General features: G+C 45.8%; 3 protein-coding genes across 7 annotated transcripts in view; 1 reads left to right on the top strand and 2 right to left on the bottom strand.

Moving 5' to 3' along the window:
- clu (clustered mitochondria protein homolog) overlaps positions 1–8,217 on the bottom strand; it is an 85,567-nt gene extending 77,350 nt beyond the window's left edge. The window contains exon 1 of the mRNA XM_089572768.1: positions 8,040–8,217. Within this exon, the coding sequence (XP_089428894.1) occupies positions 8,040–8,163 (124 nt within the window). The 5' untranslated portion in view covers positions 8,164–8,217. The remainder of the gene's footprint in view (positions 1–8,039) is intronic.
- A 406-nt stretch (positions 8,218–8,623) lies between these two features.
- LOC149361688 (uncharacterized) lies at positions 8,624–9,961 on the bottom strand. Its single transcript, XM_089572765.1, has one exon. It carries the CDS (start codon positions 9,866–9,868, stop codon positions 9,260–9,262), a length of 609 nt encoding a protein of 202 aa, XP_089428891.1. The 5' UTR covers positions 9,869–9,961; the 3' UTR covers positions 8,624–9,259.
- Positions 9,962–10,124: 163 nt separating this feature from the next.
- Positions 10,125–20,071, top strand: part of LOC149361687 (uncharacterized) — a 52,080-nt gene continuing 42,133 nt past the window's right edge. For 2 of the 5 annotated variants that reach the window (XM_089572761.1, XM_089572760.1), the window contains exons 1-2: positions 10,125–10,398; positions 18,488–18,742. In XM_089572761.1, coding sequence (XP_089428887.1) covers positions 18,583–18,742 — 160 coding nt within the window. In that variant the 5' untranslated portion in view covers positions 10,125–10,398; positions 18,488–18,582. The other 3 variants (XM_089572763.1, XM_089572762.1, XM_089572764.1) reach the window with 3 other exon arrangements.

The raw sequence follows: 20,071 nt of genomic DNA, 5'->3' as shown, positions 1-20,071 counted from the left end.
CTGTGTGATAATGACTAACACTTCAGTGTCCACCCTTCCTTTCTGTTAAATACTATGCCTCGTCACATGTTGCTTGCTTAGCTGTCTGCAACATTGCTAAAATCACATCTCTTCCCTTTCTTTCTACACCCTGCAGCAATAACCAAGATGCAGCATTATCTCAGCACCTTCTTTGAACAATATTTTTATTTCTTTTTCAGGAACTGCATATACTAAAGACAGATGTCCCCAGCTGCTATAGAGAAAAAAAGAAAAAATAGATCTAGCATGTTGCTAAACTTATAACTCACATACTGCACTGCGTGCCGCACTGTACATTCTAAGCCTTGTCAGGGTTTTCAATAAGAAGGATTTGCGGGCGGTCGTATCATTAGGCACTAATAAAGCTGCAAACAACAGGCATGCTGACATCTTGAAGAGTGGTACCACAAGCTCGCAGTAGGAGTGCCAACCACCGGGAAGCATTGGACATGCACTCAATATCCTACAATAATGAAGGGCACAGGTTCTTCTGCTTCCGTATTTAAAATACGAGACTGAAACCGAAAGTGAAAATCATAAAAGAAACCCGTTTCTTATCTGCAGTTTTCACAAAATTGTCGGCATCGTTTAGCCTAGACTACTGCTGGCAGTCCATTGGTACACCTACTACTCCTCTCAAGCTGCTGCATCTCATTTTGTATGGGAGCACACATTCACTGGAAACGATTTTTTCTTATCCAAAATGCGCAATTTTATGACATTATCCCCCCACTTTTGAGGATCCCAGAGCTGAAAAGACCGCACAGAAGTAGTGACACGTGCTAGCAAGTCACTTCCACAATTTTCTGGCAAAAGATCAAAATGCAGTGGTCATGTTTATCCAAAATCTACAGCTGCATTTAAGAACCTTCTCGCACAAGATGGAGACACAAAAGCGATGCAACAATAATCATCATGCCACCTTCCTGAGGAAACAAACCAAGAGGAGATTTTTCCCTCACCCATGATTTACAGCACTGAGTACCAGTGCAATGTGGCACGACCGCCGCCTATATGCTCACAAGCCACACTGCAAACAAACTTCCTTATCTGAACTGGACTGCAGGAAGCTAATTAGATCTCAGTACCATAATGAAACCTCAGCTGATCAACCACCCCCCATCAACCAGCAACGACTTCTCTGGCTTGAAGCACATTCAACCTTCATAGCAAGACACGGCTGCAGTCAAGAGCAATGAAACCCACTTGAGAAAAGCCAAAGCATGGCCTGATATCAAGGCTTGTTTGCAGAGCAAGATAATCACCTAGCACTGCACTCATTTATACAACTTGAGTGGCACTCCAGGAAAGAAAAAAAATATAGAAACCTGCACTGACACAGCCGAATATCAAGAGAAAGATTGAATCCGTGCAGTGCAACTTCTCGAGGTGAAAAAAAGGGAATGGCTCACAAGCGGCGATGGGAATCATTACATCGCCAGAAGCAAGCGGAAGAGAAATTAAATACCGGCAAAGCAACAACTACGCAAAAAAATATGCAAGAGATTTTTGATTTGGTACCAAGGGCGGATTCAGGGATCACACTTTGGAGGAGACAGCCTCATCTGAACCATGTATTTCTTGGCAGGGTTGCCAGATTGGGCTATTAATAGCCAAATTGGGCTACTTGCTGTCCGAGTTGGCGTCAGAAATTTCGTTTTGGCTATGTGGCTACTTTTGGGCTACATCTTTTTCATGCGTGCAAAAAAAAAAAATTAAAGTAGTTATAATTGTGCTCTGTTAAAAGTATACAGTTACAGAAATAAAAGGCATGCTGGAATCAATATGCAGGCTATAGAAGGCCAAAGAAATTGAGCGCGTCTGCTACAAAATGACAATTTGTAAACGATGTGTTCGAGAAAACTTGTATTTCAGGCGGTCAAGGATCATGGCCTTTCGATTTCTTTTATAAAGAGTGGACACTACGTGAAAGTTGCCCCCCCGGAAACACTTCACGGCCTATAGATTCCATTTAATCCGCGAAGTAACGCAACCCGTGCGCGCGCGCGCGCGGGTTGCGTTATAGAATATAGACTGTTGCCGTCTGCACATGTGAGCGTTCTCCCATTGACGATGCACCTCGGGTGACCATGACAACCATGGTACCAGAATAGAGAGAAAACATTAAGAGAACTTAAGTCTCCCTACGTGGTGCGAAAGTGTAAGCATTAACTGCTACTATTTCGCTTCTGTTGCCTGGTTTCGTGATCCTCACGTGTTAACCGTTAACCATAGACGTGGCCTAGTGATTTGGGCGTTCGCTTCGGCTGCGGTATGGGGCTGGTTGGAAACCCACCGCCAGGCATGTTCTTTTCTTCTATTGTTTATTCTGGTTCTGCGGGCACATTCTGCTCAAGATACGCATGAGGCAAGTAATGCTTACGCATTAATAAGGCCTTTTCTGTTTTTTCCTATTTTCGTGGTGGACACAGCAAGCGCGCCACTCGCAAGAGCCTACGCTTTTTCTGCAGCCTCAAGCGGCACACGTGCAGCCCTCGAGATTCATTGCGAGCGACGCGAGAGAGCCGTGTCCGTTGCGTAATCTGCGTGCACTCATGCGGAGCCGTGGAGCCATCCTTCGGCGCTGCGCGGAACGCACTGTAACTAACGAAGGCGGCGGAAGTTCGTGGCATGACATGGCATTAGATCCGTTGCTACGAGTACTTTCAGAATGGGCAAGTGGGCAATGTACATCCGGAACTACAAAAAGAAATGGAAAAAGAAGCCGGAATTCAAGGGTAATTGTTTTTCTCATTATTGTGAACGTGCTGTTAGACTGAAGATAATATCGACATAGATTATCATCTAATGGCATATATCCTTGATTTATTATGAGCTCATGCATATCGTAGCATGTAGCTTCAAGAAGGCGCATGCTTGATGCTTTGAGGTGACGCTCTCAGTGAGGCTGCGTAAGTACACAGTAAGCTATTTTCACTGTCGATGTGTCTAATCTGCGCGCGAACATTTAAACGGTGAAATATTCCTAAACTAGAGCTGCAATTGCGTTTTTTAGCAGCGCCGTTCTTTTCCGCGTGGAGACTGGCTGGCGTCACCCGCCTCAGGTGATATGGCCTACTGCCGCGCCTGCAAAGTGGAACTGCGGCCCCATCTTTAGGACCTGGTTAGCGCACCTGTTAGCAGCACTGGTTAGCGCGCATGACGGATGCGAAACGTAACAACGGAAAGAATACGCCCTGCGCACACCTTCCGACATCATCTGTGGGAAAGAAATCTAATATGTAAATATTCGTGCCGAAAATTAATTCAATATGCTTAAGAAATGTCGTAAAAAAAAAATATTTTTGGCTACTATTGGGCTACGCAAAAATTTTGATTTTGGCTACGTTTGGGCTACTACGGAGGCCAATTTGGCTACCCGAGGTCGGAGCCATCTGGCAACCCTGTTTCTTGGACATTTAATGCAACGTTTAGGTTGTCGTATCGCAAAACCCGCCAGGGTTCTCCACAACGAAATTCCCTGACTAGTCAAGAGGGTCGTGACATCATCAGCACCACCAAATTTAAAAATCTGAGGACTACAAGCACCTTAAATTGGATTAACATACATGATTGTACTAACCAGACCCACTAATCAATCTAAATTTCTACATGCACACAATTTCTCACCCCCCTGCAGCACATGACCAACCAGCCTTGCGAGCGCACAAATTTCATAGGAGCCCTCTCTACAGGCATCTTAAAATTTTGTTTTGTTCATACAGCAATGTCTTCAGGTTTTATTTTTGCAAGGTTGTAGAGTTTACAGTGAAACTCTAGTAGTGTTCAAGCATTTTTCCATTCTGAACATCTTTACTGAAAAATGCAATGACAGAAACATAAGCAATACTAAGCCCAGCTGTAACCCCCTTTGATGCTGTACCACTCCTGCAGTTTACCTTAGCCAATATTCTGGGAAAGTGATTTAGTCAACAGCACACTGTCCAAGGACACAGACATCGCAGAAAATCTCCAATTCTACTCGTATCAAAGTAAGACGTGTTACATTCAAAACAGACAGTAAAACCTCAAATAGCCTGTATAATCACAATGCAAAGTCTCAGCGGCTCTCTCATAGGCCCTTTCTATGACATGCAAATAAATATGATAACAGCCTTGTCTATTGAAGCACGTACAGGAATACTTCAGTGTCCACAGACAGTGTCCACAATAATACAGAGTGTCCACAGATGTTGTTCTGATTTGAATGTTGTACCAAATGCAAGAACTCGGGAGACTCATACAATCTACACTCAACATTTTTCTTTTTATGTGAAAACAGAAACGCACGCTGTGGGACCAAATGCCTGACTAGGCTGAGACGAAAACTTTACTGAAAACAGCAACAGTGACAAAAAAATGCGTGAAAATACTCCTTCAAGGAAGTCAAAAATATCACTGCACAGCGGGAGCAGTTAGATTACAAATGCAAGAGTGAGCAATGACGATGACACCCTCCAAAACATGTGAACCTCATGGCATTTTACATGATGCTACTTGCGCTATTGACGCCACTCATGCTGAACCTGTCTGAAAGACTACAATCCAGGGTTAACTTTAGATATCCCCTTTCATACACTACTTTTCCATGGGCAAACATCGGCAAAATATAACAAGTTCAAGACTTAAAGGGGTGTACACACCAGAAACCACAATGGAATGTAGAGAGTCAGCAGCTGATGCCTCCCACCCCAAATACTCAGGCCATAACAAAAATTTTACGTTTTTCGTACACACTGCCTAACTTGAAAACTTCAATGGGCAGAAGTTGCCCAAACACAGTAAGAGGATGAAAAGATTATGTGTTCCCACTGTTTTCCACTACGTAAACACTAGAATGCCCGAGTTTCAACTGATCCCAACACTGCTGACCTCCCCCTCAAGAAGGCAAAATTCTTCCGGTATCTTCTGGAACACAAGCTTACTCATGCTGTGGTTGCGACTGTTAAGAAAGATAAACCCTACTGAAAGATGCTGCTCTTGTCAATCACTACAGCGCTATCTCATTCAGTGCACTCAATGAATAAACATTTGTATGATGCCATTTGACAACATAAATATGCCGCAGATAAGGCCTCCTTTGCGCACTACTACTGGGATAAATGGCAGATACGACGGGTATTCCACATTGATAAGTGTTTTTCGATGCAGCAAACCCTCCATGCTTTTGCCACCGAGCCAATACTTCTCTTCTTCGCAAAGCTTTTATTGAAAGACTGCGAAGCTCTCAGCAGATGACATTAGAACGCAGTCAAAACACACAGACTGAACTGCGTTTCTTCGTTGCAGAATGAGTACTTTGCGTGTAATCTCTGCAGTGGTTCAATTTATCATTTAGGTCCCACGATGCTACATCTGCTATTAAGGCATGGCGCAGCTAGACCAGGCATCCAGAACGGAAATCTTCCACTGCACAAAGATGCACGAAAGCAGTGCCTCATACTATTTGGCCTCATTGAATCAATCATTCAATACATTAAGAGCACGAAAAACATTAGATGAATCTCTAAATTGGGCTGAGCACATAGAAACATTATGTAAAAAATTAACCTTTGCATGCGCCACATTAATTAAAGCTAGAAAGCATTTCAGCATTGATACATTGCGTGTGGTCTATTTCAGTATTATCCATTGTCATCTTACATACTGCATCCAGTCATGGGGCTACACTTACTCATCGTACCTCGCACCGCTTATTACTCTCCAGAAAAGAGCATTAAGGATAATGGCGTCAGTACCTTGGCACTCATCATCAGATCCACTCTTCAGAGACCTCAACATCATGCGTTTTCGTATAATTCGCGATTACAAAACAGCGCTCTTGGTGAGCACTATTATTAAAGCGAATATACCGTACAATTCTTCCATTCTGAAGCTTCCTTCAAGTCACACTAGACACACTGACAACAATAACCTCAATTTACCCACAACACACAATGTATACGGACATAGAAGCATAGCATTTGTCAGTGCTAAAGTTTGGAATATCCTCCCATTCAGCATTAAGTCCATCTCGAACATTGCACCTGCTCTAAAAAAGTACATGCTATCAGAACAATACACCTCCCCTTATTGTTGAATTGATTATTTTTATTGCATTATATTAGTTATATGTTTTGTATGTTCAGCCTTGTTCAACTGCCTAGATTTGTAACATGTTTGTAATGGATCCGAAACTAGCCACTGGCTAAGGATCCAGATGCGTCATTCACCGTGAACTTTGTATATTTTTCTGTGTAATAAAATAATAATAATAATAATAACGCATTCGACAATTAGCGGATGACGTGTGTGCACTGCAACTGCGAATGGCACGGAGACATTAGGCAGCACCTTCAGGCACCAAACAGAGAAGTAGAAGGAGGATTAAACTAAAGGTGCGCTCCCCGGTGTGAACAAAGTTAGCGACAGGGAACGAGTCGCGGGCAGCACATCGGGAAAACGTCCGCGATCGAACTGCGGGCGGAAGTAGAGGCGACGATGACCGGATTAATGATGCACGACCCCGACATGACGCTCGCAAACAAGCAGAAAAAAAAAATGGAGGGGGGAGGGGGGCTCGCGGGATTAGCGAGTAAATCGAGGCGGGCGCTATCACCCAGCAAAGCGATAAATCTACGGTCTTACCGTTGCACGCACCGGCCGCGGTAAGGAGAGAGTAGACACCCGCGATATCGGACGCGCGCCGTAGTCACGCGCCCGTAATTCCGGGCGCTCGAGGAGGCTGTCTTTTTGCCCCCGCGATTCACAGGGCGAGCGCGCGTCAACGCGGTAGTCGCGCAAGCGCGCGCGGCCTTCGGAGACCATCGCGCAACGCATCGCCCAGCAGAAGTCAGCCGAGCGGCAATTCTTTTTTCGAGCCAGCCAGGCGCGTTCCCTCGATCGCTTCAAAGTCCCTCGATCACGCATTTTTTTTTTTTTACCTTTAATCCGCCGACGCGTGACGCGAGATAAAACCACAATCGCCGCAAGATAATGAACAGCCAGCGCGTGGAAGCTCTTCCGCAAAGACCTCGTGGTGCATTCAGCAAGTTTGCGGCCGCTGCCGACCGTGTGCGGCGCGACTTGGGAGAAAAACATCGCCGCGATGCAGTGGGAAACGGATGGCGCATGACTAGGTCCCAGACACAAGATTGCCGCACCGACTCGGCTTTCTTTTTTTTAGTATTTTTCCCCCTTGGATGCAACTTTTTTTTTTCTTGCGTGCCAAGGTGCACACCGCCGATACCTGGCGCGGACGTCAAGACGGGGCGTAGTTACATGAATGAATGCAAACATCGGCCGCACCCGAAAGCGGAAAAATCATTTTTCCGGCACTTAGCTCCACAGATCCCGGTGAATGCTTGCGCGTGAGCGCGTAAAGGGGAGAGGACAATCACGCGCGCGAGCAATGTTTCCATTCTGGAAGCGGCTCAAGCAAGAGGCGGCAACGCACACACAAACTACCGGGATGCACCGTGCGGAAAGAGCGACACAGAACAGCTGAGAGGAGAAGAGAGGAGAGGTGGGCCCCAAAAACTTCGTTCACTCGGCGATTCGCAGGAAAACGCTTTTGCACCGCATTTTACGGGGCGTGAATTCGGAGGACACGGGAGGAGGTAGGGCACAATTAGGCTGACTGCAGCCAAGAACCCTTTGGCAGTCGATCAGGCGAAGCAGAGAAGGACGCAAAATACGAGGTTCGAAACGAGAGCCGCGGGCACGAGCCGACATGCCTAGGCCTAACCTCCGGAGGAAAAGGTCAAATAAAGGTAGTCCGACGCAAATGCTCCTCGCCGTGCCTTGGAGATAACATGCCAGCGTGCAATCGCGCCAAACAGTCGGCAGAAGAATTGACACACATTGCTCCCCGGTGGTTCGTGCACGTTTCTGGCCGTCCGTGTCGAACTGTGAGAAAAAATTGGCACGGCCGAGCTGGCGCAGACTGAAGCGCACCGCGGCACATGTGAGCTGCGCTGCCCGACGCGCTCGGGGTTACACCTCGGAGACGAAGAAGCATCAGGCAGAAAAAGGCTCACCTGAGGAGCCGTCGCATCCGGTGGAGACGCACAAGTCTACTCCGTTCACTGCCGCTTCCTGCAGGGCCGGGCCGGCCAGCAATTTCGCCGAATGTTCATTTTCTAGGGTCCCAACGAGAGTCATATCGTCTGCACTGAACCGCTCGCACGTGGAAAGCCTCGCAGACGGAGCCGCTGGGCATGTCGACTCCAGCGCCACTCGTAAACGGCGCCGCTTTCCTTTTCTTTATTTAAAGAGAGAAAAAGAACGGGAAAACAGAAAAAAAAAACTACTTTTTTTTTCTCTCTCTTTTGCATTTCGAAGCCAGATCGCTACGCTTACTTTTTCGTGAAAAATTTAAGCAGCCTCATTCGGTCATCACATAGCAGACGACCGATCACGCGCTCACGACGTTCATTTGGAGACGATAATTACAAGACTCGCCTCTCTTGAGCTATTCACTGTCAATGAATTCACTGACCATATTCACTGTCAATGCATGGATACTTTACTGGCGTGGACAGGTAGGATAACAAGTGCGTTTTACTACTGATTACCGTCGGCTGCATATCCCCGTGTGTTTGTCTATCAGGAAGCACACGCATTCAGAGCACAAGAAATCACATTTATTCCGCAATTCTTCATAAATATATTAAAATCACCGGGAACCTGACATCTACAACATAAATTCAGGGAAGAAAAGTGTTCACGGCTCTACGGATCCAGTGTGGCAGCTGCATGTTACAAGCTGCAAAAAAAAAAAAAAACACGCTGCGCGCATACACACATGCACACATATGCACATTACGACGTCTCTAAAAGGCGACAAATCGTTCCAAGAACGATGCCGTTAAGTCTAAAAGATCGGGCGCTGCTGATATTCAAAACATGAGGAAAGTGCAATGCTCAAACATGAGTACACTATTTACACGGCCAATGTTATACTGCACGACGGGTGTTTGGCCAGAACTTAGCAAAAATCTTTCATCCTCCCCTTCCTCTTTATTTCGCGGTCTGGAATGTCTAGCGTGAGGCAACACTTGCAGTTTCACTTCACACGAGGCGCGCACGCATGACGCCAGCTGGTTACCCGCCGCCGCTGTCTGTCGCATCACATGAGAGAGTGCACAGGTGCTTACGGCGGTTGCGCGCGCGCCTCCGTAAACAGAATCCGTCCCTGCATCCATCGCGGCGCGGGTACTCCAGTCTCAGGGTAGCAATAAATTAAACAGACGGGGCGCTAGCCGGCGACCTCGGAGGGCGCCGTCGTGCCGTCCGTCTGGGTGGCGAGGCTGAGCCGCTGCGGCGGAGGCGGGTCGAGACCGACCACTTCTTCGTGCCGCTCGGCCGGGTGGTGCGGGTCGCCGTTCTCGAAGCTGCGCTTGAAGGCGCTCTCGTGATTAGCGAAGCAGGTGGGGTCCGAGAGCTGCCGCAGCGGCAGCAGCGGCAAGGGCCCGCTGTCCACCGGAGACGCAGTGGCAGTGCCGCTAGCTGCGACGGCGGAGCTCGGCGCCGGGAACGGCGGGTGCGGCGCGGCCAACCGCTGCTCCACCGGCCGCTCCAACTTGACCTGTACGGGCGGTTTGGGCGCTCCGTAGAAGGCCGTGTACGTGCTCACGGTGGTTTCGTCGTCGCCCGACGTGGTGCGCGGCCGGCCTGAGCGGGGCCGCACGTTCAGGTGGCCCTCGCTCTCCCAGCGCTGCACCCAGAGGTTGACGGCCGTCCACGACAAGTGGAGTCGGCGCGCGATCTCGCTCTTGTTCTTGACGCCCGCTTCCCAGAGCTCGATGATCTGCCACTTTACCACATCGCCGGTCTCCCGGCGACCCCTGGGCTTGCCCCGAGGCATGCCTCCGCACTGTGTTTTGTTTTCAACTGCGCATTGCTAGCGTCGCGCCCGGCCAATTTTAGGCTTAGCGAGCGTTCGACGGGGAAGCCGACGACGCGCGGTGTGGATCGTAGCAAGCCGAAGACAGCCGGGATTCCGAAACCCCTAAAACCAACAAGCATTTCCAAAAGAAGTAAAACTATTTATTAAACTATGTTTGTTTAAATACTAAAATATTACGCTTTTAATAGATTTTTTGTGGCTAAATCTATAACATGGTTTAATATCTTCCTCTTTGTTCACACCAAGTGTTGCCCACAGACGGCGCGACCGAGCGCCAGTCTCCATGATGTCGTCTGTCATGTCCCGTTCTGTGGAACGACGCGATGTGATTCTTTCCTACCAAAACACGGCCATCTGATTGCGAATCGCAACCTTGGGGACTCGCAACGATCTGTCGTGGCGGTTCAGACAGCGTGCAACTGCTTTTGGGCTGCGCAAGAGGCTCCCAGAGTCGCTGCCAAGCGGCGTCGTGATCCACGTCGCTCACGGTGAGGTGCGGCTGGTGAGCGAGGCGACTGGAATCGAGCGCTTGCCTGCCGTTCTTATTCGGGAAATGCGCGCGGCGACTAACCAGCCGGTGTCCGATACGGAAGGAGCCCGTCGCTTCTATTTCCGTGGCTAAACGCACGCGCTTTCACTGCTGTTGTTGAGCTCACTTTCGCGTATGCGGGGAGGGGGACGTAGGCGCGAGCGGGCAAAAAAGAAAAAACAAAACAGCGTGACCCCGACCGACGCGATGCTGTATGATTTACGCGCGATGTTGTACTTTACGTTGAGCAGATGGCGACATCGTCCGCTGCCTGAATGCCGGTTTCGACCACTTCGCGGCGATGCAAAAGGCTCCCGACCGCCGTCTGTTCCTGCCGGTTTCGAATGGTGCTTACATCCGTGCTTCTCTGGAAGCAGCTCTTCAGCGCGTACTGAGCGCAATTTCTAGCGTACGAGAAATGACGCGCCTTCCACGCACTTGTTTGATGAGCGTGTGCCGTGTCACCATGGATTTTCCTCGCCCCAGGTCATACAGCGCGCGCAGCTGGTCTAGCTGGGACCAGCTACTCTGAAGAATACTATAGAGTGAAGAATACTGCATATATGGGCATAATATATGGGTATGTATAATCGGGCGTTAGGAAAGACAGTTTGTCAGTTTTTCCAGCACCAGATACGAGCGTCTGATTTTTTGCTTTGATGTGCAAAATAATTCGTACAAAGTGTCATAACTCTTAAAAAAAAAGAAAATGCGCGGCATATGTTAGGTGGGTGTGAGTAAATGCAAAATGATCAGAGCATATATGGTGCTGAAAGTAACGCACCCAAATAATGAATGCAGCTTGCTTACATATAGGAATTCGGCATGGACACTGAATTTGAAATGGTCATCGGGTGCGATGCCAAGAAATCTGGCATTTTGAGACGGTGTGATGGTCTGAGCATGACAGCATAATATTTATAGGTTGCTTGTGTAGGAATGAAAACCATAAAATTAATTTTCTTAGGGTTGATCTCGAGTTTCTCATTCTGACAAGAGGCTAATAATTAATTTAAATATTAAAAAAAGCAGTGAACCTAAAATGGAACAATTGCTATTTCTTCGGTAATGGCCACTGGCAGGGAAAAAATGTTTATAAACTTGACTATTTTAATTTGGCCAGCTGAGGGTAACTACCTACCTATACAAAAGTCACTGTCACGCCATCAGTTTCTAAAGATTGCAGTTTTCAAATGAGAGTCGAGTGGGTAATTGTATCAAAAGCTTTGCTATAAAAATAGCAGCTGCCCAGATTCCTTGATCTGTGGAATACTTGACAGCGTCAGTTTTCATCAGTGATTCTCTCAGTGCAAGCAGCTCTATAGAATAGTTGTTGCGAAATGTGTAACAGGGAGTTTTGGTTTATTGGTTTATTGGGGTTTAACGTCCCAAACCAACTCAGGCTATGAGAGACACCCTAGTGAAGGGCTCCGGTAATTTCGACAACTTGGAGTTCTTTGACGTGCATTGACATCGCACAGTACATGGGCCTCTAGAATTTCGCCTTCATCGAAATTCAGCCTCCGCGGCCAGGATCGAACAGGGAGTTTTAATTGTAGGTTTCTCTGTATTTACGAAAGGCAGCATAGTTATGGGTTGACAGTTTCCCATATTACTACAGTCCCCAATTTTTAAAATCTATTACTACCTTGCCTTTATTCAGATTTATGGGTAAAACACCCATTTTAAACATTGTTAGGTTAGAGAGAACACTAGACCACTGCTTTTCAACAGGTTTAATCATAGATGACTGGATCTGATCTGAGCCTGAACTAGTGCTTTTTTCAGACCGCAAAATCTAGAAATAATTATTACCATTATTTACATTCTCAATAAATTTTTTTGTGTGCTTATTTCATTTGCCTTTCTTGAGCAGGGCTATAAGTATTGCACCAATGATAAACGAGGAAGTGAATAGCTTTTCATTGCAAGATGATGACAGTGTTTTGAAAAATGGAAAAATATATTTGTTTCATTTTATATTATATTTAAATACATTACATTTTGAAAAAAATATAAGGAAAATGGATGTCGTACTGCGAATTTTCTGTTCATACGCACCTATTGTAATATGAACTGTGTATGATGGGGAAACTGTACAGATTTCCGTATAATATGGGGACCATATAGATTTTATGGTTTTCATATCACATGGGAATTTGTATGGTTTTTATATCATCACAGTACGTATTCCAACTGGTGTGTAAAACAAAACATGTGCAGTTAGTATTTGCAGTATTTTTTCAGTAGCAAGGGAAGTCTATGAGGTCTGTTATTAACTTCCCTCACTACTGTAAACACCTATTGGAACATGGACTGGGATAATATAGAAATCGTACAGATTTCTGCATGATACGAAAACCATAAAATCTATATGGTCTCCATATTGTACGGAAATCTGTACGATGTTGGCATAGTTGAGATTCAGGTGAGACATTTGAAGTAATCTAACGGTACTGAATTATTAGCTTCTGATGTTGTTGCTACAGTTTGTTATCTATGTGAAAGGTTTAGGTTGATGGGGCTTAATGTTCCAAAGCAACTCAGGCTATGAGGGACACCGTAGTGAAGGACTACGGAAATATCGACTACCTGGGGTTCTTTAATGTGCACTGACATCGCACAGTACACGTGGCTCCAGAATTTCACCTCCATCGAAATTCGACCGCCGCGGCCGGGATCGAACCTACGTCTTCTGGGTCAGCAGCCGAGTATCATAACCACTGAGGCAAAGCGGCAGACGTTTATGTGAAATCGCTATACGAAATTGCCAAGATCATAGACATGGGCAGTGCAGTGTTTTTCGTGGGTATCAGTGGATAATGTTGCTTCTGTTTGGCAGTTGTCAATCCAGAGAAACTGCCACTCTTTTTGTTTCTTTAGCAGGAGTGCGTGCCAGAAAAGGTGTTTGTTTTCAGAAGTGAGATGTTTACTTATGAAAATCACTTACCTGTTGCCTGCAACTCTCAGCTTTCAATCTGATTACACTAGACATGAGTTGAAACTTTTTCGCCTGTCTTGCAAACTGCAACTTGTTGACTTGGGTGCAGTAACAAGCAATTCCAGCTTCCAGTGGCCACAATTTCATGGAGGTGAAATGCAACAATGCTTGTACGGAGGCCTTTCGGCACGTTTAAGAACCTTAGATGGTTGAAATCCATCTTGGGTCCTTCACTGCCATACCTCAAAGCCAGTCTTTACAGTTTATAAGGAATGTTTTATAAGCTTGAATTCTAATAAAGCAGAGTACACTATATTTAGCAACAAATGATAAGGAACACTTAAAACAATGTTTGTAAATAAATTCAAGCAAAAAGAATTCGGAACAGGCTTGGAAAAATGCAGTTTAGCTTGCGGCAGTCAAGTGATCGCTATGTAAAAAGCCTTGTATCAAGACTCTTTTTGAAACATCACTAAATGGCTGAAGAGTCATAGTATTTAAATGTTTCTGGCTTATGCTTCAGTACTTCTAGCACTATGAAGATATATTTAAAATTTTTAAAAGTCATTGGGCCAACTTAAATCATCGGGAAAAGCTACATTTTGTTTTGTCACATTTTATTTTACTTTTCTTTTCAGAAAACTGAGCTTACTCTTCCGATTTTGTTGATTAGGGTAGAAAATTAGGATAGAAAATGTAAGTGGAACTCGATGTCATTTAAAGAACTTTCTTCATTTAGTTGTAACGAGTGGTCGCATTGAACCAGAATAAGATTCAGTTGTAATTATTTTTTTGATATACAGGAAAACGTTCTGTGCGTTTTGTGCACTCTGTTTAATACATGAAGTTGCTGTGTTAACGGCATTGTGAGTGCGCCACAGGTACATACATTGATTATATATGCTTGTGATGTGCCATATCCTTGTTGCTGGTCCTGATATGGCAGGAATAACATTAAGGTGTGATGAACTTATTCAGCTCTAGCTCTGTTGAGAATTAAGGTGTGCTATTAATTTTCCAAAGACCAAGGCTATTCTCTTTTAGCTTATAAAAATCCAGGGGGGTGGTTTGTTGACCTAAAGTGCTGTGAGGCGAAAGCCTTGAGCGCGGTGTAGCTGCTTGGGTCACTGATGTGTGGTTAAGATGTTAAGCTTTGCCTCTAAGAGTGGAACACGACAGTGTCTTGCAACCTCGGTGGACACCTGAACCTCACTGTAATGGAAGTGAATGAAGACACCACCATTCGTTCATTCCAAACCAGTGAGTTGGCATGGCAGAGTGGTTAGTGTGCTCGTCTCGCACTCTGAAGACCGTGGTTCGATTCCCCAGCTCAACCAATTTCCTACTCGATTTTATTTATCTGAACTGACTAGAAAGGTTAATTAGGCTAATTGGTTAATTAAGCAAACAACTAAACTCAGTCCCACTTACTTGGAGCATCACTATACAATTCCTTTAATTGGTTGCATGGTTAGTAGCCAAAGTACAATTGGCCCGGTTTGAAATTCACGCACTGTGACGTCACGACCATTTCGACCAATTCAAAAGCGTGACAGTTCTGTCGGCAACTCGTGCTTACAACGATGAGGCATTAAAGGCTTCCGCCTTAACAAACCGTTGTGATCATTACATATCCTTTATATGCAGTTATGCTAGCAAGCAAGCTGAGATTGTAAATCTGTACAAAACTTTTCATGTCAGTTTACCTGCACGCCAGCTGAAGAATTAAATGCACTCACGCAGTGATGCAGTTCTGAGAAGGGAGCAGTTAGTTGTGAAAGCAGAGAGACACTTGTCAAGAAACTAATTTTTTTAAAATTCATCTATGCTTCATAGTCAGTTCAGAATCAATACACTTCATGTACATGGAAAGGGTCCAGTTTCCCAATGCAAGCAGTTTCTTCAAATAAAGACAAAGCTGCAGACTGAAGTGTAGCTTTCTCCATGCATTAACCTCTAGTGTGGTGGACCATGAGGCTTGTGAAGAAAATATTGTCTAGCAATGAGAGGGTAATGGTTTGGCATGAGAGTATAGTTTTCTCATTCAGGATATGCTGCTTTGATGCAGGATGTTTCACATAAGACTTTACGAATTTTTTAAAAATAAGCTTTTTGATTTAGAAGAGCACTTTCTTCGGCATAGCATTGTCAGCAAAGCAGAGCATCATAATACATGTAATACCTGCTAACTAGCACACTGCTTAACTAATATTGAATAGTCAACTTTTTAACTATTACTGTTAGGCTCCTTAATTATTAAGAGGCATGTAGACCACTGTGATATCCTTATCAGTTTTTAGAATTTCGAAAACGCGGTTTCCCCCAGTGCTGGGGTCCAACAATTACTGGCATCATCGCGCCAAAATACTTGAGCTTTCGAGAAGCGTGCAGGCAGAGCAACATCTCCAGTGCATGTAACTCGTCAAAATAACTATTTGTTGGGCCACAGTGCCGAGGGTAACTGTGCTTTAGAAATTCTAAAAACTGATATGGATATTACTTACGATGTGGTGCATGCCTTTGAATAATTAAGTGTCTAACAGTAATAGTTAAGAACTTAACTATTGAATATTAGTTGAGCAGCCTGCTGTTAGCACACCTTAGCTGTATTCTGACGTACTACACCACTGACAATGCTACGCCGCAAAAAGTGCTCTTATAACTAAAAAGTGTGTCAAGTTTTTAAATAGCCTGTATGTGCACTGCAATGGACATTGAGTATATGTATTTTAGGTTTACATTTTTATATTAGTCTAATCACCTGTTGGGCTTCGTCATAAAATTTGCATTTTTTAAACCTTAACTGTTTGGTCCCTTGATTCATCTTGGATTTGCTGTCGTGTTCATTTTGATGCATTTGTATTGTCACGGAACCAAGGCATGAGACACCGTTCACCAGCAGCGCTAACAGAATCAGCCCGCAGGGCGCGTGAGCCAACTCTCACCTCTTTTTCTTCTGATGCCACCAGGGGCCACCTGGTGGCATTACTCCCCCTCCCGGAAAAAAAAAGAAAGGGAATACGGAAAACCACTACGACGCCACGAGCTAACTGAAGGAAGTAGGGGAACAACAATCAAAGGGGCAAAATGACAGGGGGAAAACGGGCCTCTGCGAAAAAAACAAATCCGAAACAACTGTGCAAGCGCTGTCAGTGCGTGAAAAAGGGCTTCAAACGCAGTACGTGCACTACTTCTGGCTGGGGTCGACGGCGCGCACTGTGCACAGAACCGTCGGGCAGAACTTCGTAAGTCACATCTGTTATGCGACGCAACACTCTGTATGGGCCGAAGTAGCGGCATAGGAGTTTTTCCGACATGCCTGGGCGACGGACAGGGGTCCACACCCACACTTGGTCGTCCGGTTGGTACTCGACGTGGCGGTGTCGCTGGTTGTAGCGACGTGCATCTGAGCCCTGTTGCCTCCTGATGTGCATGCGGGCGAGTTGGCGGGCTTCCTCCGCGTTTTGGAGAAATTCTTCGGCGTGTGGCGTGAGCGCCCGGTCGTCAGTAGTGCATGGAAACATGGCATCCAACATGGTGTGCACATTGCGCCCATAAACAAGGCGAAATGGCGTAAAGTGAGTGGTTTCTTGTACTGCCGTATTGTACGCGAAAGTCACGTATGGAAGGATCTCGTCGCAAGTCTTATGCTGGACGTCTACGTACATAGCGAGCATGTCTGCTATAGTATAATTAAAAATTTCCATTGTTCTAACAAAAGCCTGGTATAACCATTTGTAATGTAGAAAGAACAGTTAGAATAAACTGAAATCTAGAAAATATAGTGTACAATGAGCTCTCTCAAAGAATAAGCTTCCATCAAATGTCTGTCACGGGCTGTAATTTTTCTGGAACAAAAAAGAAATCAAATTTTAAAACAACATGTGTGCTCAGAGCTGCTAATCATGGAAGTGGCTAACAAGGCACAGAGCACAGACTGCAAGTCTGTGCTCTGTGACTATGCTCACAGCATGAGAGTCGCCTAGAGCCAACCACACCCTGCTACACTGCTTAGCTTGGTACTTTCAAGTTTCAAGCTGCTGTCATTACGGTGCCAGCAATAAGCAGGAAACGTGTGTTCCCATAAAAAAAATTTGGCGTTCTAAAAAAAATTCATAGACGCTTAGATAGTCTTACGTGATGAATTGCATAAGTAGAATGCACTTTTGTGATACTACTTTTCATTCTAGGTGCTTTCCCCTCTAGCCACATCCCATTGCAAGAAGTTTTGATAATTAATTTTGGTTTACTTTGTCTGGCTTTTGCAGCTCGCTTTAATGATTTACATTTGCAGCATTTACACTTCGCTTGACTTTGGCTGGCTTGCCAATGATTTTTTTTATACTTTTACATTTGTTGCATCATGCGCATTTTACCTCTCACTTGGCATGCTGCTTTGAATCAGCTGATGACAGATGACACCGCTTTCCTTCCCTCTGCACTCTCCACTCACTTCGGGATGTCACTGTGCCTGCCTCTCTGCTTCCGCCTATGCAGATTTCCCCTCTTGCCTCTCGCCAGGGGGTGGATCTTGCTCTCAGCTCACTCCAAGCTCAGGAGGCTTCACCCTGTGGTTACACAGAGACACACGCCAGCATTTTCGTCTAATGGTGCTTATAGTGCTTATATTGCTTACGCAGTAAAAGAAATAGGACAGGTCACGTATGAGCGCGAAGACAGAAGCAGAGATGGTGAAGTGGCCCCGCCGCGGTGGCTCAGTGGTTACGGTGCTCGGCTGCTGACCCGAAAGACGCAGGTTCGATTCCGGCCACGGGAGCTGAATTGCGATGAAGCCGAAATTCTAGAGGGCCGTGTGCTGTGCGATGTCAGTGCATGTTAAAGAACCCCAGGTGGTCGAAATTTCCGGAGCCCTCCACTACGGCGTCTCTCATAGCCTGTGTTGCTTCGAGACGTTAAACCCCAATACACCTACATCAGAGATGGTGAAGTGTTTGTCATTGTCGGTTTGTATGCAGGGCCTTCCCCATTCTTTTCTCAGCCGCTTTTGTGCTTTCATGTCCACCATGCTGCTTAGCCGTGCCATCTCCCGCCCTCTTTTTTTTTTTATCCGAGTTACTCGCCTCTTCTACAATTTTGCGTCTTGCAGGACACATTTGCCTACCACCGAAGTAAGCACCAGTATGTGGTGCTCCCAGCCACACAGCTGAGCCAGTGTTTGCAGTGGGGCTGCTGGCAGAGGCCATGGCCTACCTGGAGCTCAATGTGGAGCAGGTGAACCAGGCGGCTGAGCTGCTGCCCTACCACTCGCAGGACATTGATCCCCTGGCCAGCGTAGTGGACCCCCGGCTCGACATCCGCTCTGCCAAGCCGGCCGCGGCTGGTTCCGCCACATCTTTTCTTGGTGAGGGGCCTTGCGCACACTCTCTTCCTCTCTCCTGAGCTCTGCTTCAACTCTGAACTTGAAAACCACTGTCATTTTCGTTACCTACCGGATTGGTCTCGGTGTCCCGAGTGCATTTTTCTTGTACAGGACGTTCCGTACTTATCTGTCCGGGTTGTAAAAATTTCTCCTGTGCAAACTACTGATTTATTTGGTCTCAAGCACAGACCACAGGGCAGCATGTGATAGTCTGCGTTTTCCGATAAATAATTTAACATCGGAACTTACTTGGATAGACTGGAGTCGATGAAGAACTGCAGTCATCTGCGCAGAGAATTTCCGTCGAGGCGGGCGGAATAGCTGATTTGAGAGGCTGCGCCATCTGACGAACTGCGAGACAACCAATGTGCCTGCTTGGAGTTAAGGGCAGGTCTCGAAGTACCCCAGATGGCGCAGCCTGTCAAATCTGCTGCTCTGCTCACCTCGACGAAAATTCCCTGCGCAGACGACTCCAGTTCCTCACCGACTCAGTCAGTCCAGGTAAGTTCCGTTGTTAAATTATTTATCGGAAAACTCAGACTATCATAAGCTGCCCCGTGGTCTGTGCTTGAGGCCAATTAATCCAGTAGTTTGCGCAGAAGAATATTTTACAACCTGGACAGATAAATACGGAGCACCCCTGTATGATAGGTGTGCATTGATCAGCCTGGCACTAATATGTGACTAATAATTTATGAACTCAGAGTTCGACAGGTAGGAAATTTTTGTTGCTTTTTGCACGTGCACTTTCATCTTTGTGTATTTGAATAAGAAGAACCAACCAGTGCAAAAAGAAAGAGCAATAAAGAGGATAAACGTCGGCAAAAAAATAAATATGAAAAAGCGCAAATGTTCTTCTAAACATCTCTAATTCTTCACTAGATTAAGAAGTGAACCGCTTTCTTTTACCTGTGAACATAATTTTTCTTGCTTTAATGGTGCTTATCTTTGGACTCAGTTCAAGCGAGCCTAACGATAACAGCAGTTTTAAAGGGTCAGTCTACTGAATTTTATCGACCATATTTTCTTTGCGGCAACCGATAGCTATTTACTCAAATTACCGTTTAGCCAGCTGTGGTGCCAAGGAGTGCGGTAGAACATTTTAAAATATAATTTATTAATGTGGGAACACATCTGTATGAGATGGTAGTCTCATCTGGCAACCACCTGGATTTCCGCCGCGCGGCGACAAACATGGTGGCGCCCGTCGAAGCCGGACCTCTCGCTTCGGACTTAATTCTCGTTGTTGCTGCCTTTTTCAGTGCGTTCAGTGGCCATAAATGGGGCGCCTGTCTTTCGCTTCGTCTCATC

This window comes from Amblyomma mixtum, chromosome 2 (genome assembly GCF_055824585.1).
Source record: "Amblyomma mixtum isolate Tamu chromosome 2, ASM5582458v1, whole genome shotgun sequence".
Classification (NCBI taxonomy): Eukaryota; Metazoa; Arthropoda; class Arachnida; order Ixodida; family Ixodidae; genus Amblyomma; species Amblyomma mixtum.
The sequence above is the reverse complement of the archived record's forward strand: the minus strand, read 5'-3'. Positions and strand labels throughout refer to the sequence as shown.

What these genes read in the sequence shown, in the direction of transcription:
- LOC149361688 (XM_089572765.1), bottom strand. Translation starts at nt 9,868, where the DNA reads ATGCCTCGGGGCAAGCCCAGGGGTCGCCGGGAGACCGGCGATGTGGTA.